The 26,277-nt window shown below is 40.8% G+C and overlaps 1 protein-coding gene across 1 annotated transcript in view; it reads left to right on the forward strand.

Annotated features, from left to right (window-relative positions):
• The window catches only part of LOC120556427 (CD81 protein-like), a 40,280-nt gene extending 14,584 nt beyond the window's left edge, over nt 1-25,696 (forward strand). The window contains exons 3-8 of the mRNA XM_039796037.1: nt 13,706-13,803; nt 14,277-14,351; nt 16,650-16,769; nt 19,668-19,766; nt 23,485-23,568; nt 24,314-25,696. Coding sequence (XP_039651971.1) covers nt 13,706-13,803; nt 14,277-14,351; nt 16,650-16,769; nt 19,668-19,766; nt 23,485-23,568; nt 24,314-24,376 — 539 coding nt within the window. The 3' untranslated portion in view covers nt 24,377-25,696. The remainder of the gene's footprint in view (nt 1-13,705; nt 13,804-14,276; nt 14,352-16,649; nt 16,770-19,667; nt 19,767-23,484; nt 23,569-24,313) is intronic.
• The last annotated feature ends 581 nt before the right edge of the window (nt 25,697-26,277 follow it).

Genomic DNA, 26,277 nt, shown 5'->3' on the forward strand with positions numbered 1-26,277 from the left:
TGGTGATGACTCGACTGCTAACTTCGCACTGGGATTGCTCGTGACTCGGCTGGGACTCGGTGTAACACGGTTTCTAGTGCTTTTGCACACAATTGGTCTGTTTGCAGCTTTCTTTCTGTGCTCGGTCTGGGTTTTTTTTTTTAAAGCGATCGTGCTTTTTTTTCACACACACACACACACACAATAAGACACACACACCAGCCGCCACAATTCCTGGAAAGTGTGGAACATGCCAGTCCCTAGTGCAATTCAAGGATTGGGCAAGTGACCCGGTAGCTCAGTTGGTAGAGAGTGTGCCCATATGTAGAGGTTTAATCCTCGACGCAGAGGCCTATGGTTCTAATCTGCTCTGCGGTAATTCCTCCCTCTCTCTCCCCTTTCATATAAAAAGGCTGAAAAAATGAAAAAAAAAAAAAATAAAAAAAAAAAAAAAAAAAACTATCTAAGCTGTCCTAAAACACACACCAGGAAAAAAAAAAAAAAAAAAAAAAAAAAGAGAAAAGAAAAAGAAAAAAAAAAGAATTTTTTGCCCAGCATCATTGCAAGTCCGCAGCTGTCCACAGAACGCAGAGTGTGTCGGTTAATGATTGGTTAACCACTTGCTTCCGTATCATGAAACCAGTGTTGGCTGCCTTGCTGCCTTTCTAATGTTATCAAATACATTATCAGTCACATCCATTTCTATGATGTGCTGCAATGACTAACAGTAAGTAGTATATGTGATAGGTCCACATTAACTATTAATGGCCAGAATAGGGCTGGGCCAAGTGTAGAACAAATTAAATAAAAGGTTAAAATTTTTAAATGTTAGATATTTATATTAAATAAAAAGTTAAATTTCATCACAACACATCAACTACATGGACAGGGTTTTTTCCTTTTTTGGGGAGAGGGGAGAAGGCGACGAAAAGGGGAAGAAGATTCTGTGACAAATATCATCTTGCATTTTTTCAATATTTTTATTTTATTCGTGCTTCTATTTTTGTCTAATTCTTTATCTTTATCTATATATATATATATATATATATACATATATATATATATATATATATTTTATATTTTATTTTTTTCCCCCCTTTATACATTGAGCGGAGTGGCCTCCAGCCCTCCCTCGTCGAGTTACGTTACGACAGTCAACACTGCACTTGCTCAAGAGAGGCTATCGTTACGTTAGTTGCTGTGGTCTTGCGTTGGGATTAACTGTACTAATAAAACCGTTGGAAACACCGTGGCCCCGTGCTGTGAAAGCTCCCCAAACCCGTCATTTATCAGTCTGATTGTTACCCCTCTCAGTGGCAGCTCCTCCACCCATATCTTTATAACGGAGCTAACCGCTAACCGGAGCTAACCGCTAATCAGAGCTAGCTCGTTGCCAACCGAGCCTTCAGTTCTGCGTGCCTGTATCCATTAACTGCATGTATGGACTCGAGCCCAAACAAAACCCTTCATTTTATTAAAATGGCTGTAAAAGTTTTAAACTTCAACTCAGAATTGTTTGAATGACAGAGATCAGCTCAAGGTACAGTGTAGCGTTAGCGTGCTAAGTTGATGCTTTCTCTGCGTAGTGCAGACTGATTTGCTCTTGCGAGTCATCAAATCGAGACCAAATCGCAGCCTTTGCGATTAGGAAATCGCGTTTTAACATATCGCGATATTATCGCAAATGCAATTAATCGTTCAGCGCTACGCACGACTGTAAGCATGATTGGTCCGTGTACAGTTAAGGCAATGAGTCTATGTTAGCTTATTTGATAGAAATCTATACATGTTCCTGATATTTCTGTCAATTTGATAAACAAAAGTGCATACTATGCTTGAGTAAATAAAACCCCAATTAACAGTGGGTTATTAAAAAAATAATATTAATATTTAAATAAATCACCAGGAGACTCTGAAGATAAAACTGAGATTAGCTCTTATATTCTGTGTGTATGTTCTGCTTTTCCAGTGGTTGTTTGGTAAATTGCTCGTAAACACATTTGGAGAGGATTTTAATTGCTATTTTTATTCTCAATTCTCGTCATTTTGGTGCTGGTGATTTTCCTTTGGGGCTGGCTTAAACCTCTTTTGGGGGGGGCGCCAAAAAGTCCTCTATGCAGGAAAACCCCTGCATGATAGTAAAGAATTGTGACCGCTAATTTTCCCATTTCTTCACAACAGAGCAGATGAAATGTACACCGACTTTTCTGCTCTGTCCAGCTAAAACTGATTTTTGAACTGGAAATCTGGGCTTTACTGTGCATCTGGTGGTGACGGTCCATAGTTGTATAAAATTGGATTTTTTTTTTTTAAATAAGCATAACAATGACAGCCTCCCAAGTGGTGAAATGGGAAGAAAATATTAACTTTCAGTAATGTTTTAGTCTTGTTTCATTGCACATTTCACCTTTAATAGTCCTTCACAGAGGTCGAAAAGTCACTTTCGACACAACAACACTTATTAGTATTCTCGGTTTCCCCCTGGGACCAATCAGAGCCGAACAGGCCTAAAACCCAGCGTCTGAACCAGGAGATAAAGATAATGAAATGTGGGCAGAAGAAGAACAAACAACTTGCGATGTGGTGGAAAGTGGGCAGCCACGATGGACCAGGCACTGAAATAACTGCTAGTTTCTAGAGAGCTTTGTTTGCCATTAATGTTAGGATCGCTTTTTCTGATCCACAAAGTTCAGGATCACCAATCAAATCCTTTTTTTTATTTTATTTTTTTTATAATATTGATCCTTCTGACCTGAACAGTAGGGTTGCAACTAACAATTTTCTTTGATTATCAAATTATCTAGCAAATGCTTTGTGATTATTCAATATATTGCTTTGTCTACAACATGTCAGAAAACAGGGAAAAGGACAGAATATGTCTTCAAATTGCTTGGTTTGTGCGACCAACAGTTCAAAGCCCAAAGACGGTTTTCCGTGATATAAAACAGAGGAAGGCAGCAAATCCTTAGATTAGAATCCTTCGATTAATCCACTTATTGTGTCAGAGTCCAGTCAAACATAGCATTGTTTCACACACTCCCACATACAGTACAGTTCAGTACAGCACGGGGCGTGTATGGCTGGCCCTCAGTTACCTGGGCGTGAGATTAGTAAAGCGGTGTGAACTGTGTTAACGATGGAGCGAGGCCCCACCGCCTCGCGCAGATCACCATCGACTTGTGACCAGGACTAACAGACGACACACCGCTCGTCATATGACTCTGTTAAAAGACACACACACACACACACACACACAAACAGCATCAACAACCTGAGTCATCTGCCTCGTGGGGAACAAGAGGGAGAAGAGAGATGAAAGGGAAGATGATAGCAACATGCAGAATTACAAAAATAAATGTGAGGGTCTCCTGTCTTGTAGGATTGGGGCATCGAGAACCGTTTCCAACTTGGAACCGCTTAAAAAATTGCAATTCCATTGGAATTGTTTGGAAAATGTTGTTTTGAATCCGACCGTCAGTTCTAAATTTAACACGAGCGAGTTTGGGTGTCCGTGGCGGCCGCCGTACTTCCAGGCGCTTGTTGTGTTGCTGCCATGGAGTGCAATAAGCGGCGCTCTAAAGTTTGGCTTTTTATTTTACATTGAAAAAGCTAGGGTTGTGCTCGATTGAAGAAATTCTTAGTCGACTAACACTCATTCAATTGTATCGACTAATCGATTAGTTGATTTAATCGACAGATCTGTAAATCTGAGTTTCTCCGCAAAGAGTCACGCAAAACATCACTCTAATTCTTGTGTTTACCAGAGATGTGCTCGTACGTTTCTTGGAAATAAGTTTCATTAAGCATGAAAAAAAGCATCAAACATGACTAATGGACTAAAGAAATCTAAGTTGACTAAGACCAAAACGATCGATTAGTTGACTAATCGACTAAGAGGCAGCAGCCCTACAAAAAGCCCAGTAAAACTGTAAATCACCATTGAATCAAAATCATATGTTCCTCTACCTGTGCAAATAAGCACGCGGCCCGTTTCAACTCCACCCCTCAAAAAAATCGATTAAGAAACGGAATCGGAAGGAAAAATCGGAATTGGAATCTGGTGATTGTTCATATCCAAACGGTCAACCGTACCAATCTCCATTTAAAATACAGCTACAGAAAAACATGGAGGGTGGGCTTTCTCCGTTTCTCTGAGGCAGCATAGCTGTGGTTGTTGAGTGAAAAACGGCTCACCAGTCAGAGAGGAACTACTTAGGGACTTTCTCTTGAACAGCCTCAATGATTGCATCCTTCCCATTACATAAAGCCTCCCTCTCATTCCCGAGGAGGGGAGAAAAAGCCTCATCGGTATAGGAAAAAATTCCTCACTGGCCCTCCCTTCTCCTCCTCCTCACCGGCCCCACCCTCTTCCTCCCTCCCTCCTCTATGAAAGTTTTCCTCTCCTTCACTCCGCCTGGTTTCTTTTTCCACTGTCGCTCCCCCCTTACTTTGCCCATCTGGTAGTGGTTAGTGTTTTGAGTCGCGCTGTCTCATTTCTCCTTATTTTTCCTTTAGTGTTTCCCTCCCTCTATCTCTGTCTGCCTTTTTTTTCCCCTCCCCTCCTGTTTTCATCCCCTGCTGCCAGGAACATTTCAATATGGAGTCTACATCTGCTCTCCTTTCTCTCACCCCTACCCGCACACATTCACAGTAACCCAACGGCAGGCCGCCTCTTGCCTTTCTATAGAGTGAAACGTACACTTTCTCAGTTAATAGACAGATCCATTTCCACGGAAGTCTCTTCTCTAAACTACCCAAAGAGCTAAAAACAGCTCTATAGCTGAATAGTCAGTTGAAAGTGAAGTAAGTGCTTTGAAAAAATTTAATGTTCCTCAAAGTTAATGTCTCAGTTCCTGTTAAGCCATTTTGTTTTCCAATCAGTTTTCTCAGCAGCAAAGGAGTTGAAGGGTAAGTTCCTTCCAGGTTATGTAAATAGTAAAGCTTCTGTGGAACGTATCATGAGCATGGTAGTCGGAACTAAGAGGATAACAATCTTGATCTTGGTTAGAAATGCTTCAGTTTTGTGGCCGGGTTGGCTCAGTGTGTAGAGCAGGCGCACATGTACTGAGAGGTTTATACCTCGACGCGGAGGTCTGGGGTTCAAATCCGACCTGTGACGATTTCCGGCATGTCTTCCCCCTTTCTCACCTAGCTGTCCTATCAAAATTAAAGCCCCCCAAAAAAGTTTCTTTCATAAAAAAAGAAATGCTTCTGTTTTTATCAGAGAACAGGCCTATGATCTATATCTCAGTTACTAGGGGTGGTACGGTTCACAAAACCCACGGTTCGGTTCGTATCACGGTTTTAGGGTCACGGTTTTCGGTTCTGTACGGTTCTTGTTATTTTTTCTTTTAATCTTTAACACTCCAGAATATACTTCAGCATATGATAGATAGCAAAAATTTGCATATTGAATGCATGTTGCACAAAACATGCACACAGTGGCAGTTCTATATATTGTTTTATTTCATCATAGGTACCATGAAATCCAAAATGTTCCCACACACCAGACTATAAACGACGCTGGCGCATCCTACAGCTCTGGACAGCCTCTCTCCCACTTGACATTTCTGCATGTGACGTGACGTGACCTGCAGCGGCACCTCCCACTTGAGGGCCGGTTCGCCGGTGTCTCTCAAAATCTGACGAAAATCTTTTAAACTGACCTTTGTCGATCTGAAATGAAGACAGATTCAGCAACTGCATGGCCTATTTCTCGCTTAAAATGTTTTCAGAAACATGTTTCGGTGAACTATTTTAGTACAATATGAGATTGTATTCTGAACGAGCCGCCATGACAGTCTGTTTTGAAATTAGGGACCAGCCAGACCCATGTGACGCGATCGTCCAATCAGCTGCCATGGGTTGCGTTTTTCACGCCCATCCCGCTCGTCATTTCCAGTTAGTGTTTGAAAAACCGATAACAAGCCTCAATCATCATGTAACTTTTTTAAAACTTAACCTTGTGTTGACTTCGGGTCACATTGACCCGTTTTAAATTTTTGTTTTATATCAGAAAATATGGGACGTAGAAATAAGCGCTGAAAATGTGTAGAAGAAAAATTTACCAATTTAAAACGTTGGAAAAAGCAAAAACAAACGTGGCGTGAAAAAAGGCGTCAAAAACGTTGAAACTTTTTTTTTTGGTGTGTATCTTGCAGGGAAACTACAGCTTCTGATGATATATTACTCACCAAGGTAATTACTTAGATCTTTGAAGGCAGCAATATGGTTGAAAAAAAACACGATCAGTCAAATATTTATTTTGAAGAGGAAACAAAGACATTTGGTAAAACAGTCTGCCGTAAACATCCATCACAGTTTACTGGGGCTGTCGCTTTGGATTGCAAATATTTGCTCTGTAATCATATATTCAAATTGAAATGTCTCAGTGTATAACAACAGTGCACCAGGCTGTGCCTTGTTCTCCACTTGTCTTAAAATGCCCAAACATTTTTTTAAGTTAACCACCGAAAATGGAGTGATGGTACTGTGTACACCGCCCTTACAGTCAGGCAGCAGTGATGCTGAAAATGGAACGTTTTGCTTTAACATTTTGATATTTTAGATGAGGCTATGTGGGTTGCTTTCTAATTCGATTCGATTTGATTCCCCATTTGATTCGATTCATTATCGATTCAATCAGGGATATTTCAGTTACTATACCAATTTTGCTTGGATAGGAAAGAAATTCTCAGAGAACCAATGCTGTAAATTGTAAAAGGAACTCTCTAACTTGCTGCGTTATTAAAAATATAAATGTTGACGTTAAGAATTGACCCCGAAGCAGTTACATTGAGACAGAACAAGTGCTTTCTTTAGTGCAGAGGGTAGGGCCGGGCGATAGTGAGAAAATCAGATATGACGATATTCCTGACCAAATACTTCGATATAGATATTGCGGCGATATTCTAGGGTTGACAATTGGTGCTTTAACAAATTATCTTCACACTTAGATTTTCGATAAATAATCATCAGTATTGAGAACATAATGTCTAAGTGGGGAAAAGGCAAATAACAGAACAGTTACAACAGTCTGGTAAGTACAGAAAAGTACATCACTTTACTGTAATGCAGCCTTTAAAATCAGGAAAAGACACCACTTATGTCAAATCACGATATTACGATATCCAAAATCTAAGACGATATCTAGTCTCATATCACGATATCGATATAATATCGATATATTGGCCAGCCCTAGCAGAGGGTGCGATGCAGAGACAGTATACCTAAAACCATACATCTGTGAAATAGGCCATGGCAGCTTTTCCCTTGCCAAAATTTCACCTAACTTTGGAGTGCCACTTAGCTTGACATGGGTTCCTTAGATCATCTACTTTCATATGATACCAGTATTTTCACTCTAGCTTCAAAACAGAGCCTCTTAAAAAATCGATTTCAATATTTTTTTTAATCGATATCAGATCATTCAAAGGAAGATCATTTTTTTTTAAAACCCAGCCCTAGATGACAGACATTTCTTGGTTTAACTTTGGCCTACCATACTTGCCGTATTGGATATATTGTATTGTGCTGGTGGTCTTTTTAATTTATTCAACAAATAAAGTAATTCAATTTAAGTAAGTCGTAATACTAGAGCTTTGGTTTGTAAGTTCTGAGGTTATAACTGTGGTAACTACACATTTTAAAGGTGCTCTAAGCGATGCCACGCGTTCTTTAGGCTACAACATTTTTTGTTACACACAGCAAACATCTCCTCACTATCCGCTAGCTGCCTGTCCCCTGAACACACTGTAAAAAAAGCACGACAGCCCAGGCTCCACAAACGCCAACAAAAACAACCTGCACCACCAAACATAACAAACAGTGTTCCAGCGTTCCAGCCAATAACCGACAAGAAGGATTTGGGGGTGGGGGTTGGGGGGGTTAGTGCGCGGAAGGGAGGGGGAGGGGACGGGATGAGGAGGGGCGAGCTAGCCTCCGTTTTGTTTGACAATACTTTGAACGTCAACAAGAAGTGACGTCACCCGACATCGCTTAGAGCACCTTTAAGTTGATTTGAATTGACAAATACTGAGTTCACGATTAATGCGTTCATGATAGAAGATCAATAAAAGTCATTTAATTAGATTATGGGTTTGATAGTAGAGCCGCAGTGGTGCACTGTATGGAGCAAAATGAAAGCTACTAAATGGGTGTGATCCGGCACGTTTTCAGACGAGACCACATTCTGCGAGGTCATTTACGCAGCCATGTTACTGTTACTGTTTGGGCAGAGAGTGGGTAATCCCAGCAGAACCATCTGGCAGCCATTTTCACAGCGTTGTCTTTCACATACAGTAGATGAGCAGGGCTAGTGGAGCTTTAGGAAGTTATTACTTAAACCACTTGACTCACTTTCCTTTTCGGCAGCGAACCACATGGTCACTGACTTGTTGAGACATGTGCTGTCCCTGGGATACCTCAGGTGATTCCCAGAAGAGTGAACATGAAACCAACATGACACACCATAGTATTTGACACATGGCATAGGAATTTTCACATATCTGGTGGTTTACAGTACCAGCTCACAAAAATAGAATCAGAGTCAGAGGACTATCCCCTCTTCACAAGCAGGTGGGCTTTATTTGGAATATTATAGGTCCAGGAAAGGATTTAAACTTTAAATGTACATAGCTAACTGTTATTTCCACTCATGAGCCACAGCTGTGCTCCACATGTTAATATGCTGTTCTTCACGCAAACCGGACTACAGCTTCCCAACATTAAACCACAGATTCACATTTCTAGAGCTACAGCTAGGCCTTTTTATAACTATCTATTTGGAAAAGGAGAGCGAATATAGTCCTGTTATAATGTAAAATGTTAATGGAGATATAAACATTAACCACAGGTGTGATTATTGATATCCAAAAACTAAATGGAAGAAAAATACAATCGTGTCTATGGATGATATTATTGGTTTTTAAAGCTGCGTGTTGCGTTTCAAGTCAGACAGCTGCTCGGTTGTGATTCAAGATAGAGCAGTACATTGCAGAATATCAAACAACATCTGTTTGATAGGTCTGATAGGTCCAGAAAGTAATGTTTTGTAGTTGCTAACTATGCTGGCAGCTAGTAGGTGCCAGGCAACAATATTTTTTATTATATTTTTCCCACTATGGCCACGCCAAGACCCGCCCTTCAATAGCTACTATTGGCTAGGCGTCCATGCTTACGCAAGGTAACGTAAACTGATTTGTTCAGGTCCTATCCCCTGACCAATCGGCTATACTAACCTTAACCACTCTAGGTCAAATGCCTAACCCCAACCAATCGACCACTATGGCCACGCCAAGTGGGTCTTGGCGTGGCCATAGTGGGATTCGTAATTTTGCTGCCAGGCAGGTAGCGTACAGTGAGTTTATAAAGTGAGTTTATTTTTTTTTTACTTGTAATCAGCTGCCTGCCGAGGCTGAAAGACAAAGGTAACTAGAAAGGCCCTCAGAGAGCGCAGACCTCTGCCACGCCCATGCCCAATATCACAATGTTAAAATGAAAAGTAATTTGTGTACCCGCCCCATGATTCGGATCCACTCTCAAATGTACTGCGTTCTTCCTTGGCCCATGCTGCACTCTTCCACCAAGTTTCATGAACACCAGGCCCATAGTTCTTCCGTAATCCTTCTGACAGACAGACAGACGGACAAACAAACAAACCGAGCCGAAAACAAAACCTCGTAGAGTGGAGTTTGTGGCCAAGAGCCTCACCAAGAGGCTAGAGGCTCTGTAGAGTGGCAACCATGCTTCACATTACACATTAATCCATTGGTAATACCAAATGAAAAAATGAACTGCTTTTGGGAGCGGGAACAAAGAAAACCAGTCATCACAATACAACTTAACACTTTTTTTTAACAAAATAAGTAATTTGAACAACCATTAAAGTAAATTAAAAAGGTTATTAATCGGTTTAACAAAAATCATCCAATTTCACACATAATTCTTCCAAAGCTATGGGGACTGATGCGCCGCTTTGGACTGACTTTTTTTTTTTAAACGTCCATTGAATCAAACTCCTGGAGGACTGAAAGAGCCGTGGCCGCTGTCAACAAGTCTGAGTCGTCCGCCAGCCAATGCATGATGTTGATTGATTGAACTGATTGATTTTACAAAGGAAGGCCTTAGTATCAAATATAGTGTTAACATAAAAAAAAACTTGAACGCCCGATTTACAGCTTCTACATGTTCTACTGAATAAAACCAAGTCATTCTGTGTAGCGTTCCTTTTTCCACTGCACTCAACCTGAAGTCAGAATATCTGATGTCCTTACATGGCCGGCCCTAAACTACCAAAATATAACAAGGATCCGGAAGCAGCAAAAAGGAAAGGCTTTCATTGTATAATAAACAATAGTCGGATGACGTCAGCAAATCAACTAAACAATCTCTATCCAACATGAAATATTTGGAGCTGCGTTGTTGTACCAACTTCATCGTCACGGAGAAACTCCACCGGGACTATTTGTTGCTTGCAGCAGCGAGCGGAAAATCAAACACACTAGGCTGAGTTTCAGGAACATGGATACTTGATGTTGCTTATTTTAAAAGACAAATATGTTTTTCTTTATAAATACAATTCTATTATAATAATACTAAAAATATTACATTGATTTTTGATTTGATTTAAGTTATGTCCTGCGTATTATTTAGTAGTTACATAATTCATATAACGTGACCACTTGTTACTCTGTTCAACCGTCCGAGAGGCACTTTAGTTGAATTATACTGACACCTTGAGGAGCAATACAAATTCAAATCTAATACCAGAGTGTAGAAATGTAAAGTTGGCAGACCATTTCGTATTGCTGCGTATTATTACTTGTTAGCACATTGTGTGGTCTTTTTTTTTTTTTTTTTGTAGCCTTGTAATCTGTGACGATCTTGACACACGTCAGGGCACAAGCTGCAACGCTGCGAGTCACGTCATCCATCAGCTGCACGAGGGGAAAGATGCAGAAGGCCGGCTGAATGGAAGCAGATAGAGAGCATAATGGAAGAGGATCCACGAGAAAATGAAATCAAGTCAGACAGGAAAAGACATTTAAGTAAATGGAATTATTGAGAGCATAATTTGGAATGAGCGAATGCATTAAATAGAAAGGAGAGATGGGGCGTTGGCAAGAGAGGGAGGGATGGAGAGGGCAAACGGCACGGATGGAGGGAGGGAGGGAGGGAGGGACTGTGTCACACTGGAGAGCCACAATAAAAGAGATGGAGGGAGCACTTGGTCCGTCTCCAAGATATCGATTTATAAATTAGCCGTAGTGTGAGTGTGAGTGTGTGCGTGTGCGTGTGTGAGCGGCTCTGTGGGTAGAGAAGAGAGGTGGGGGATGGGGGGGTACGGGACCAGTTAGTGGTCCACAATCGAATTATGTCTGAGCTGACAAGCAGGAGTAATGATGCTGGGGCTGAACACAGAGAGCTGCACTCCCAGCCTGATAGCAGCACAATAGACCCAATACGCCCCACGGTGCTCACTGACATCAATATGTGAAAAATTCTACTTGGATTGATGTTATTTATGGAGCCCCAAAGTGCTCGATTTGAATTAAATAAAGACCTCATATTTAATTACTTAATCAGATGAAAATGTTAAAGTGTAAAATATGTGATTGAAATCTCAGCTATTCATTATGAAATGTCATAAGAGAGACTTGATTTAAGAGTGAATGAACATGTTGCATAATAGGTTGATGTGTTAGTCTTTGGCGATTAGACTCCATTGCAATGTTAAATTATATGGGGTATAGAGGCCATGGATATATAGGATTTTTTTTGTGTGTGGATTAAAGCAATGTTTTCTCACGGGCTTCATAATTCCATTAATACTGAACACATTCAGAAAGAATACATATCTATATGAAATTTGTTTTATATTGAAAATCACAGAGCGGCTCTAGTATAACCATGAATTCCTCCTCTCCAGTCCCAGCTTTGACCCTGCCTGGCTTAGCACATATCAGACCTTTGACCTGAACCTTTAATAGCCTTGCACTTTTTCTCAGCTGTTCTTCTAAAAAGGCCACTGAGCAAGATGTGAGTCGGAGAAATGACTTTCCCTCCCTCCACCCTCCACAAAGTCAAATATTAACCTGCAAGCATCCGACAGCCTAACACAGGAAACACATGGAGGTCTCTACAGCTGCTGCCAGATAAGTGCGGAGAGAGGAAAAAAAAACAAGTGCAGCACCTGTTTAATGTCCTGGAGGAAAAGATAATGTTTTGAATTATGGAGCAGACAAGAACCAACTTCCTGTGAACATAACTGGGACATGACTCACTTTATTCTACTGGCACGAAAACAAGATTGTGCCGCCTGCTGTCCGTCACATGGTATTGCATGCAGGCAGGTATTAAAATGGGGCTAAGGATACTTCCAAAGCTTCGAAACCACAGCTTTTAGTGGTTTCCATTCTTGTAACAGCTGTTTACATGTACTTGTTTGTCTCTAAGAAGCAGAATGACTTTAAAAAGCTTTATTTATTTGGCACATACAACCGCACAGTACAATATAGTGAACTTCAATAGAGCTGCAAAGCTCTGCTGCTGGAGAAGTTCATAGCAACTCCAAAGCTCTAAAGCTCTTTAGATTTCCTTGGATAAAATTAAGTTGCATAACTTTGAATGAAGTAATCGATTAGTTGTCAACTATCAAATGAATCGGCAACTATTTTGATAATTGGTTTGAGTCATTTTGTATAAAAGAAAAAGTAAAACATCTCTGATTCCAGCCCTAGACTGTAAAGTAGTGGACAGAGCATGTGTGACGTCACCCATTGGTTTGTGGAGATCTGCTATGAGTCGTCGAGTTTGCCGTTATGGGCGAGGCCATCCCGGTTGCCGATGTGACGATTTTAGACGAGAGGGAGGAGTGAGGGAGGCGCTGCTTACACTCTACATTACGTTACACACTTTCACTGGCAATCACATCATAGCCACGCCCTAAAACACCCCCTGCTTTATCGCCGATTTTAAAATCAACGAGACCATAAGTCAAAAAAATGAACATCATTCTGTGTTGCAGAAGACTTAAAACTAGCGATGGAGACCATAAACTCATTATGAAAATGTTTACTGAGGTAATAAATCAAGTGAGAAGTGGGTCACTTTCTCATAGACTTCTACAGAAACCGACCTCCTTTCCCCCTGCTGGAATTCAGATAGAATGCAGGTTTAAGGCACTTCCGCATTTGCAGCACTTCGCCGAACCAGATGCGTTGCCCATTAATATTAACAGTCTGATTCCAGCTTGTTAAATGTGAATATGATCTAGTATCTTCTTTCCTCTGTGACAGTAAACTGGATATCTGTGAGTTGTGGACAAAACGAGACATTTAAGGACGTCATCTTGGGCTTTGGGAAACACTGATCCATATTTTTGACCATTTTCGGACATTTTAGAGACAAAAACAAGTAATCCATTAGTCCAGAAAATAATCCACAGATTAATCGTCAATAAAAAACAATCGTTGGTTAAAGCCCTAAAATTCACCCTCTGCAATTGACCCATCCCGAGCATTAGGAGCAGTGGACGGCCGCATAGCAGCGTCCGGGGAGCAACCTGTGGTTCAGGGTATCGCCCAGGGACACTTTGACATGCAGCTGGAGGAGCTGCCGAACCAACAGCCAGTCATGTGTTTGAAGGAAGACCCCCTCCTCTACCAAAGCTGTCAAGTGTTGCCATGGATATTAATCGGTCAATCTATGCTGTCCTTCTGTCCAGGTGTCCACATCCTGATCGCTGTCGGCGCGGTGATGATGGTGGTCGGTTTCCTCGGTTGCTATGGTGCCATCCAAGAGTCCCAGTGTCTATTGGGAACTGTGAGTAGAGCTGCAACAATTCCAAATTTTGCTTTACGATTAATTGTGCCAGAAATAATTGCGATTAACAATGTAATTTTCTCTTTCAGTCAAATTTAAAAAATATGTATTTATGTATTACTTTTTGAAACAAATTAAAGTTTTGAATGAATCCCAGGATAAATCTGTTGGTTATATCACTGTCATGTGACCCAGATAATGTAATAACACAAGTACACAGCCTATGATGTAAACCACGCCTCTTTATTATCATGTAAAAACTTTTTGAACTGTACCCCCCTTGTCATTTTTGTTGTTATGAATGCGTATAGGGTGAAGTGCCAACATCTAACAAGTAACACTGAACTTTTGTTTGTTTACAAGAAAACTTTACGGGGCCCCTTTAACTTTATAGAACCCTATTTTCTTTCATTAAAACGTAAAGCCTTGGTAAGCTGGACTGGTCGTTCTGATTTTTCCATTCTGTCCTGCAGTTCTTCGCCTGCCTGGTCATCCTGTTCGCCTGTGAAGTTGCAGCTGGAATCTGGGGCTTCATGCACAAAGACACAGTAAGACTGCAAACCTACACTTCAAAGTATCAATATATCAAGATGCATGCAACATTAAGTCCAAAAGTCAGTAAACACCTCTACAGGGTATTTGCAGGTCCTTTAAGGAAACATATTACATTTTATGAAACAAATGCCTCAAAAAGTCAGGACCTATGTTTGTTCAATGTGTTTTCAGATATTCTGGTTTATTTTGACTGATCAGTCGGCTCCCCGAGGTCCAAAAAGTGCCTCGGAACACACCGAAGCGACGCCGACCTGAGCGTACGTTCTGCGTGTGCGCGTGACGTAATACAAAAAGGCTGACCAGCTGACCAATATTGGTGGCTTTTAAATACGATCTCGTATTTTACGAAAATAGTTCACTGAAACGTGTTTCTGAAAACATTTTAAGCATGAAATCGGCCGTGCATTTGCTGAATCTGTCTTCATTTCAGATCGACTAAGGTCAGTTTAAAAGAATTTCGTCAGATTTTGAGAGGCGTTCGTCACTCATCCCGCTCGCCATTCCCAGGGTTAGTACTCCACCAATCAGATTGGTCATTGAGTTCGACTCCGACCCAGCAAGCCAGGTTGGCCAAAATGAAGGCTGACGGCTCTTCCGGCAGACGACGGCACGGAACACACTAAACCTACTCGAGTCACCGACCTCCTACAGACTTAGTATAAGCCTGAGTGACTGTGCTGTTCTGTTGATATGCCTTGTTAGCAGAAAGTGCAATGGAAACAGGCCATGAGAATCAATGGTTGGGAAAAATGTGGATTAACCTGCTACCTTAATATGCATGGCTACTCTAGCCTCAGTTTTTGCCTCTCGTGTATTACCATTACTGAGCCAATCATCTGTCTAAAAAAGTAATAATAACCAGCAATCTTTGAAAAATCCAGAAGGTTATTTAACAACACTTGCTGCTGTTCTAAATGTAATTTGGCCCACTTTTTTTTCAGTTTCCCACATCGCGATTGCATTTCCTAATCCAAACAACGATGGTAGCCGAGAATTACATATGTCTGCGCTCAATTTGTATGTCTTGAAACAAGATTAAAACGAAATCAGTTATGCTTGTGTATATTAATGTAATTGATGCATTATTTTATATTTTCAGACAAGACAAAGTGTTTCTATTTTGCTTGTGTTGTACAAGAGTAAGAGTGATTTCCAGCTACTAGGGTGGGACAAACAACTTGGGAAACCGGTTTTAAAAAACATGTTATAGGTACAAATCTTTTCTATAGTACAAAATAAAGAATACCTTTTCATTCAGAGGTTAGAAGAGTATTTAAGGATTCTGGAAAGAGCTTGAGAACAGAGGTAAGTGTTGTTAAATGACCCTCTGGGTTTTTTCAAAGATGGCTGGTTATTTCTTTTTTGAAAAAAACGATGCTGAGCTCTGTGATTGTAATGTAATAGGAAGACATGAGAGCCACTAACTGGGGTTAGTGTTAGCTTAACAATGAATAGGGAAGTGTGTCAATATGACAAAACTGTTAAATACGTCTTAAATCAACTTTTGTAGCATTGCACAGATCTTTAAAATCATGAATTGGACTTGAAATGCTACACTGCTGATACAGTACTTACCATGATCTAAGCGCACGGCGTGAAGCGCCTGGCCCAGGTGTGTTTAGGGCGTGTCCAAATCCACTTTTGCTAGGTTGACGGCGAAAAAAAGGGTCCGTGCGCCAGCCGCATGGTTCAAAAGGGTTGTACTTAGTGTCTTCATTAATTCGTAGGTGTGTTTTGGGCATAACATGCAATAAACCAATCAGAGTGTCATCTCCCATTCCCTTTAAAAGCCAGGCGCGTTTGTACCTTGGCGCATTGCTATTATGATGGCAGATTTGCACCGTAATATTTTTATTTGTAATCTTTTGCATGTTTGTGTGCTGCTGCGAGTCCCTGTGTGTGTAACAAGCATAGAGTTTTGCGCGCTGTACACGAGCCTAGGCGCATTTTACTAATGCGCTGTTAAAATAACAATGAAATGCTGCGCTATTGACTTTAGACCAGGTTTTTGTTGGTCAATGGCGCGATCAATTCCCGCTGCCTTAAGATAGCAATACGCCCAGAATGCACCTGAACACACCTCCCTGTAAGACCAGCACGCCCCATGGGCGCGCAGATGGGCGCAGGTGCATTTGCTATTTAAACGACGCGGGCGCTGGACGGGAAATTGACAACCGCGTCAGTCTTAAACTAGCGAAGACACTTGCGTTGGGCTTTGCGCTGCGCCGGGTTACAAGATTAGTGTTGAGTTTGAGGCTGAGCCCACAGTAAGCTCTCTGTTCCTGTTTCAGGTGTCGAAGGAGATGATCAACTACTACGACTCTGTGTACGAGAAGGCCGTGGCACAAAGCCTCACTGACAAGGACAAGAAGACGGCTGCCGCCTCCGTGCTCAAGGTCTTCCATGAGACGGTATGAACACGCACTGTCAAACAAATCATCATCAATTCTATTAAAAGTATTCATGCATGGGGCGACCTCTAGCTCACCCAGTAAGAGCGTGTGCCCCATGTAGGCTGAGTCTTCTGCTGTGGCCCTTTGCTGCGTGTCATCCCCCATCTCTCTCCCACCTTTCATGTCTATCCACTGTCACAAAAAAAGAATCTTTAGAGAAAAAAATAAATAAAGTATTCATGCATTCATTTGTTTACGTTTATATAGTATAATAATTATAATATAACATGATAAGATGCACTTGGACCTATCAAAGGACAGGTTTCAAGACTTAGGGTTTAGGTTTTAGCATTTCATCTAAACCCAGTATCGAATTATTTATTTTAATCCTTTCAAACCTCTTGGTGGACCTATTTATGCTTACCAATCAACTTTTGAAAGTTACTAAAAGTAGAAATAACTCAAATTTTAAAGATGCAGTTGAAATCTGTAGGTTGAGAAGCCTGAAACCGCTTTGAGCAGCAGCCGTATTACTGTACACACTGTACCTACGACCTGAAAATGAGATGGAACTTAATTCATCCGGAATGACATTTTATAAGTAACAGCAGAAGATGTCAACTGTTGATTAAACACATATCTACTTCTGACTTCAGCACACATTATTTTCATAAAGCCACATGCTCCAAATACTGAAGGTCCTTATTCAGTATTATATCCAGAATATTCTGTTTGTTTCACTCTGAGCTTTGCTAATAAGAGCATGCGAAACCCATACCGGGCCGCCCAAATCATTTTCACTCGCTGCGAGCGACATAGATGGCCAACCAGATACAGAATATCAGCAATATGGGCGCTGTTCCAAAATACAGTTGTCAGCTGTATGGCTGTTGGAGGAAAAAAAGTCTACAGTTGATTGTAGACTTTTGCTGTCTGGATCCTCAGAGAGAAAGGTGGAGTCTTTGGGAATTTAAAATGGGCAATACTTCCGCAAACCAGTGTATCAACTTCCACCATCATTGTGATCAAAATAGCAGAATGCAAGTTAATAAAAGGAAACCTGACGATGTGAAGTGTAGCAGTTTATAGATGTCCAGCGTGCATGATCAGGTAGAAGGCAAGAGTGTGTGAGGGTTGGAAATCTGTTCACATTGAATGAATGAATGCTGTATTTCCTAACATGTAAAAATGAAACAAAAATTAAAAATACAATAAAAGCTAAAAAAACAAAAACACAATATTAACTTAACATGTTCAAAACATTATCTAACAAGTGTAGTGAAGCGGCTCTGTTGTAAAGGCTAACGGTGCTCGGTTAGCACAACGACATCATGTTAGAAAGCACAGCCGAAGCGATTTGTCAGAAACTAAGTAACAAAAGTGTTAGCCACGATGCTAACGGCATTTATAACTAAACCAGACAGTGCTGTCACTACTATTTTACTGATTTATAAGCAACCTTTTTCTTGCAGATTGTCACGTTACTGAGAATAAAGCTGTTAGAAGGTAACATATGAAGTCGATGCTATCTCTGACAGCTGTAGGGCAGCTAATATAAACTTTAGCTTTCTCCATGAAGCTCCCAGCTAAGCTCCTATAACTCGCGACGCAGTTAGGAAACCAGAACGAGCTAACTATTGATAACATAAGCATTTTGGCTCGGTGGATGTCATGTTAAAACTATTTCCCACCCTTCTTCCGATTTCCAGCCACAGCCTGTCACTCCCCCTGTACTAAGGTTACGTGATGTTAAGACCTCACAATGCCTTGTGTTTCTCACTCCTGCTAACGTATTGTTCATCAGATGTGACAAAAGCATTTTGTTTTCACATGCGGGTAGGCCAAGGTGAGAAGAGGGATTTCTTTATCATATTGACACTATCTCTCCACCGTTACATGTTCAATATGTACGGTGATGATCCCCCTGAGGTCAGGTACGTGGATACTTCTTTAAGACACGCCGGCTTGCCCGGCCACACCCTATGCTATTTCCTATAAAACATCTTTGCTGGCGTGGAATCACTGACAGTTTGATCTAGGGCTGGGTGATATGGAGAAATTCAAATATCACGATATTTTTGACCCAATACCTCGATATCGATATTGTGGCGATATTGTAGGGTTGACATTTGGTGCTTTCACAAAATGTTTTTACATTTAGATTTTTGATATATAATCATCAGTAATGTGGATTTAATGACTACGTGGGTAAAAGCAAATAATAGAACAGCTAGAACAGTCTGGTAAGTTCAGAAAATAACATCATTTTACTGTAATGCAGCTTGTAAAACCAGGAAAGACAACACTTTTGTCATATTACGATATCACAATATCCAAAATCTAAGACGATATCTAGTCTCATATCACGATATCGATATCTTTCCCAGCCCTAGTTTGATCGGAACCGTCTCCAAGCGGCCTACAGCTGGAGAGATAGTCTCTTCACTCAGAGAACCAAGGTTACAACGTAACCGAGCGATTAGCTAACGTTAGCCAATATATTTATAAAAAAAAAAAAAAATCACATTCGAATAGTCATTTAAGCATTCGAATAGTATTGATTTTTTTTTACTATTCGAATTATATTCGCCTTTCAGAATTCGTTTCAACAGCCCTAATATGTATATATGCAAACACCGCAAAAAAGAAAACACATATTTACATGTATATACAGTATATTCACCATAGAAATCAATAATGTAAATAAACAAATGAATAAATCTGTGAGAAGCACTCCTCCTTCCTCCCTGTACCTTGTGAAAACCATAGTGTTGTACTGCTTTTTAAACAGATTACTACTGACTATATTTAACTGATAGAGCTGCTCACTGCCAGACGAGCACACTAGGAAGCCACCGACAGAAGGAGTACCGTGGGGAGGAGCGGGATGATCACTGTGTTGTCTTTGTGTTTCAGCTGAGCTGCTGCGGTAAAGGCCAGGGCACGTCCTTTTTCACACAGCTCACAGACGTACTGGGCCTGACTGAACTCTGCCCCAGCGCTGGAACTACAGTTGTAAGTGCCATCGTCCATCTCGACAGTTCTATCGCCACTCTGATGCCTCAACAGCTTCACATTGTGTTCACATTGCATCTAGATGAAAGCAACACACGGGCAGTTTGAGTAGGTTACATTTCAGATACAACATTAAAGGTAAAACTGACCATGTTAACATTTATCATTATACAGAAGGTTGTACAATACAATGTCCTCTCAAAGTTGTGTTTCTCAACCTTCCTGCTTGGAGTCAGTCGATAGGCAGGTAGCAGAAGAATGGGAATTTTCTCTGACGTATTTTTAGGGCTGTCAAAGTTAACGTAGTCTGGCATTAGCAGACTTTCCCCCACAGCGCTGCGGAGGAGGGTCTGGCTAGTCCACACAGCATTCCAGGATGGGAGAAACACGTGCTCTGGTTTATTGGCATTTCTTTAAAGTGCTCATATTATACTTTTTGGCTTTTTCCCTTTCCTTTTTCTGTTTTATATATCTTTTTTGTGCACGTTATAGGTTTACAAAGTGAAAAAGCCCAAAGTCCACCCCAAATAGACTTACCATCTTCCAGAGAAAACAAACTCAATTGTAGTCCAGCCTTTACTTCCGTGACGAACGTGCGTCACTTTGTAACAAACATTATAATGCTCGCCTAGCTGCTAGTGTGGCACTTCCCCCATGCTCTGCAAAGAACATAGCTAGCAGTACTTACTGTGGATGTGAGACTCCCAACAAAGATAGTGCAGAAGTGAGGTGCCTCACTCTGTAGCTAAAACAGAGAGCTCAACACACAGGGTGAAAAGAGGAGCTGCAGCAATGTGCAGTACAACAAATATATGGTGTTATATATATGGGAAAATTAAACCACATAAACCTATTGTGGTACAACCTCTGAATACAATTATGAACCTGAAAATGAGCATAATATGAGCACTTTAAACTTTATCTTTTTTTAAGTACATTTAGAACAGATACAATTTATAAATTTGTGATTAGTTGCAGTTAAATATTTAAACCAATTGACAACCCTAATTTTAATAGAAAATAAACTATATTTGAAAAACAGCAATTTGTGTATGATGAATTCTTCTGGCTCCAGCTACATACTCACAGCAGCACAGATATGAGACTGGTGTCAATCTTCTCATGTAACTCTTGGCAAGAAAGTGAAAAAAGCCTATTACCCATAATGTCAAACTATTTCTTTAATGCGATCAGTTACACCTGGTTGACCAGTCAAAATATCTGCTGTGACAAAGGTGTGTGGCAGCAGCGGCCTTAAAAGGTTGAGAAACCCTGATGTAAAGCAGGAAGTCAGCCTTTTAAATGCAAAGTCTTAGTGGAACGATGTGCAGGGAACGTTCTCTGTATTCAGGACCTGTGCTGCACGGGGGCCCTCACTGGATTTCTTGGCAACATGCTGACATTACTGAAATGACCTGAGTCCAATCCAAGCCTGGCAGGTTGCCAGGATTGTCTTTTGTTCGGTTTTCCGGAATTGATGTTTCCCAGTGTGTGACGCCAATGTCTTTAAAAGAAGCACTTGCCTTTACTCTCAATGAAATCAGGGGATGGAAACGTGGATTGATTTAAAAAAAAAATAACTATGGGTGTAATCGTTATGCAAAGGGAAATGTAGGCCACTGTGAAAGAATTTGTAATAAAGTAATTGGTATGATAATAATAGTTGTTACATTGTTTAAATATAGAAGAGTTCTTCTGCATGTTTCAATTGAAATCTCATTCATGATTTTAAAAGTCTAATAAACATACATTTGTCCACAAATGTACACATATGTAATACGCCTCAGCCAAGGAGTTGTTCTGAGTAGGTAGAGGTAACAACGGGCAGTGATGTGTGATATTGACTTGTCTTGACATATTGTTCTTTTGTTGACAGTCTGTTAGTGAGATTGATCCTCTGGTTAGTTTGAGCTGCAGTTTGAGTGGGGTGGGTACGCTTGTGGCTTGTCAAGGCGCCTCACTGATGGACCATTAAGTGCGGGAAGAAAGATACACTCTAATCCTAATGATGTGTGGGCTCTATGGCGTAGTGTGATACCCTTGGGAGGAAGGAGTCTTCTTCTGTCGGTTTGAGAGGCATAACAAGACGCATTGCAAAGAGATCTGAGCTCCACTGGAAGGAACACAATTTTCAGACCTTTTTGAAAACCTCCCTCAAATTCACAGTGTCCTCACATGTTAAGTAATAATTACAATTTGGTTTTGGTTAAAGCAACAAAAACACTTGGTGAAGGTTAGGTTAGAATGTAGTCATGGTTGATAGCAAATATAGTAGTAAAGGCCCATTTTCAGTCCGAGGTGGTACTGGAAAATTAGGGCCACGGGGTGGCCTGAACACCCTGTCGTGTGTGTAGGCGCTCTGCCTTTTTATTACCACGAGTTTACAGACACGTCTCTGCTGATTGGGTATCACCTCTGACTAGGGTTGGAAAATTCCGGGAATTTTCAAAGTTGGAAACTTTCCATGGGAATTAACGGGAATATATGGGAATTAATGGGAATAAACTGGATATTTTTAACTTTGCTTGTTATAATACTAGTTAGTCTATAACAGGGAACTTAAATGTAGTTGGGAAAAAAAACATCTTGCAGCATAATCTTGGTTAAAACAACCTGATTTAATGCAACTTCAGTTGAATGTCCTCCCTATATTCGCCAATGACATGCACGCAGTAATCAGCATAGGCTACTACATACTTGCCAACATTTAGTTTTTAAAATACAGGAGTAGTAAATCAAAGGCAGCATGCTAGCTCATATGTTAAGCTAAAGGTCAATGGTTTGGGCTACTACTTAGCATACTGCAGGGCTATTGAGGCCACACCCACTGCAGAGATCATTTCTAGAATCCAACATTCTACAGCAGACTGACAACTTTGTATAAGATGGAGTTTGTATGAATTACCCAACATTTCCAGTTAATTCTCGTAAATTCCCATTAATTCCCATGAAAGTTTCCAAATTGTAATGTTTCCAAAATTCCCCAGCTTAACTTTCCATGGAAAGTTTCCGTAAAATTTACCGGAAAATGTTCGCCTACGAATGCGGCATGTTTTCTTAAAAAATGTGATGGAATATGCAGGATATTTATGCCATTTTATGCGATGAAATTGCGGGAACTTGCAAAAACTGCGGTTTGATGAAAAAGAGAAAAAAAAGTGATTCCCCCAACACCTGCTTTTCGATGATGTTCACGTCGCGTAATTACGTCACTTCATAACGTTCCCATGGCAACAGGGAAAAAAGGCTGCTCTTGTGTGAAGTAAACGCAACATTTTTCAACTTTCTGCTAAGATATATGTGACTTTTTTAAAACGAAAATGCAGGGATTATGAAATCACGCAAGCCCCGCATATTTTGCGCATACTTTGGCTGATTATGCATTGAATTATGCGATCACATAATCGCGTTTTTCTGGAGGGACTGATGATTGTAAACTGCATATATCCCGAGTGAGATTGGAACGCTTGACAGGCGTAGCAACAGTAGCTAAGGGGGGCGGGGCTTAGTGATTGGCCAATTGCCCACGTAAACAATTTTGGTATCAACTCCTCTTTACATGTGCTTGTCCCAAACTCTGAATCCAGCCCTGAATGAAGAAGCAGCCCAACTGGTCACTAGTACAGCAGCTGTACAGTGGAATACTACTTAAATACTAATAAGCCAAAGTAAAATGTGCCAGATATGAATGATATGTTCTGATGTGTCTCCTTTGCAGGATTGCCACAAGAGGATCGATGAACTGTTCACAGATAAGATCTACCTGATTGGTATCGCCGCTCTGGTGGTTGCAGTTATTATGGTGAGAACATCACACACATCAAACCTTTCGATAACATGGTGGTCCAAACCTTTTCTCATTTTTTTTCTTTGGGATCATTTTGCCAATTTTAGTACTTTTTTACTAACTATGGCTGCTTGTGTTTGGACAGCATTTAAAGGTGCCCTGCCACACGTATGCCATTACTTTGTGGTAATGTCTGAAGTTCTACCATGGACTCTTAACATTTTTTGTGGAAAAAATGTCTTGGTTGCCTTGTTTCAAGCCATTCTAGCGTGGCATAGAAAGCCTGCAGGAAGACTCAGCTCGATTTGTGCCAGTTCTCATTAATATTCAACGAGCTAAGCTGCTTGACTCTGATTGGCTAACAACTAGCCAATGAGATGGCTGTGTCTCATGTGACCTTGTTATTTGTACACTCTGTGACTATACAAATCACAACGTGTAAATAGGAAAATGTTGGCGTTATTTTGTCACTTATTGGGAGCAGTAGGCTAGATGGAGCCAGTTACCTCCAGGATCTGTGCTAAGCTAGGCTAGCGGTGGGTGCGTCAGACAGAGTTACGACAAGCACGGAGATGAGAAGGGTATGTATGGACTTATCTAACTCTGGGGGGTACGGCGAATAAGCTAAAGTCCCAATAAGTCGGCTTGTTCCTTTAAATGCATTCTGTGTATGTCATCAAAATCTCCCGAACCTTCTTCACGTATGTGGAATTAGTTTTTTAACACTAATCACAACTTGTGTTTGTGTTCTTCCTCCCAGATCTTCGAGATGATCTTCAGCATGGTGTTGTGCTGCGGGATCCGCAACAGCCCGGTGTACTAAAGCGACGCTCGCCAAATGAAGGAAGGACGACGTCTCCGTCTCCGTCTCTTTCTTTTTTTCTTTTCTTTTTCTTTTATAAGCAGGAACACGTCACATATATTGCTTGCTGGATTTAGTCAGCTCTTTGAGAAGACCAACGTAAAAACCATCCTCCATTGAGCATTTCTTTTTTTTTTTTTTTATATTACAACTGTCAATTCTTTTGTTTCGTTAGTCACAGATGCTGTTATGCATATTTGACCAGTGCTATCCTAACCTGATATGTAGATATTATATCACACGGTCACACATGAATGCCATTCACCAGTTGGTGCTCTAATCCTTTAGTGACGCATTAGTTGTTTTACTGCTCCCTTTGCCTATGAACATGTATTTTTATTTTTATTTTTCACTGTTTGATGTATAAACTGTATATAAATATATATATTAACAGTGCTTTATGACTGCCTAAGCATGAAAATTGTATTACAGTAGGTCTTTCTCCTGTATTCTTCCTGCACTCTCTGCTTGTTTGTCTTTGCTCTAGACTGAACCAGATGATGGCGTCCCCTGCCCCACAGACCATTGTCTCGGGTTTTCACCCACACTGCTGTGGGATGTCTGTCGAACAAAAGGAATCTCAGTTAATCTCGGAAGCTGGAACCAAAGTCAAAGTGACCAGATGTCCGTCACGTTGGCCCCCATGGAGTTATTTTGTTGGTTTGTCTTTGGCTGTTTGTCGTTCATCGTGTCTCCAACGCTGTCTTGAGCGCTCAGTTGTATAAAACCTATGAGGAAGGTGTTTCCCCTCAGTAGTGTTCTTTAAGATTTCCTTGGACAAAAATGAAGTTGCATAACGTTGAATTAAGGACAGCCGCGACGATTAATCGATTAGTGGTCAACTGTCAAATTAATCCCCAACTCTTTTGATAATTCATCGTTTTGAGTCATTCTTTCATGAAAAAAGAAAGTCACAGTTCTCTGATCGCAGCGTCTTAAAAGTGAATATGTTCTAGTTTTCTTCTCTCCTCTGTGACAGTAAACTGAACATCTCTGAGTTGTGGACAAAGCGAGAGATTTGAGGACGTCATCTTGGGCTTCAGGAAACAACATTTTTCACCATTTTAAAGACCAAACAACTAATTGAGAAAATAATCAACAGCTGCAGCCCTAGAAATAAGTAATGGTCTTATAAACCATACTTTATATTCATCTAAAAACACACAAATGTCTCTAGGCTATTTTGGCATAGTTCCACCACCTACATCTCGTATTTTGTCAAAAAATGTTCAATTGGGTGGTTAAAACGCAAAAAAGGCAGCACTATTCATTCTGAATATTGAGCAAAATCTTTTTGTATGATGTGATTTTCTCCAGACCACAACAGGAGAAGCAGGAGCAGACACGTTACCAGGCTTTTTGCTGGGCTGAGAAATCATTATTAATTATTTCAGCACGTTATATACGAAATATTTCCAGAAACCCATTTTGGTGTACTCTGTATGCAAGTTAAAAAATAACAAAACATTAAGATAGATCTAAAAGAGAAAAACTTTTAACGGTTTTATACAACTGTGCACTTATTTGTGGAGGCGACTTGCTTAACGCTATGACCATCTCTCCCAAATCGGAGGGATCAAATTGAAATATGACCCATAGAGCTTACACCTAGAGCAAGTTGGCTGATGTCGGTGTGACTGACACTCCTGTTGCATCCATAGTATTGATGGTGTGCTTGTTAACCGTCAACTGTTAACTTCAGCCAGCTGGGCCCCGGTCGCTCAGCTCTGCAGGCTCGTAGAGGAAACCCATGGTGCGAGTCCAGCCTGTGGCCGTTGTAGCAGCAGGAAGAGCCTTGCTTTGGCGTTCTGAATCAATCTGGCGTTGCCTTGTCTGGTTGAGTCTAGCCCTGCCTTATCTGG

This window comes from Perca fluviatilis, chromosome 3 (assembly GCF_010015445.1).
Source record: "Perca fluviatilis chromosome 3, GENO_Pfluv_1.0, whole genome shotgun sequence".
Lineage (NCBI taxonomy): Eukaryota > Metazoa > Chordata > Actinopteri > Perciformes > Percidae > Perca > Perca fluviatilis.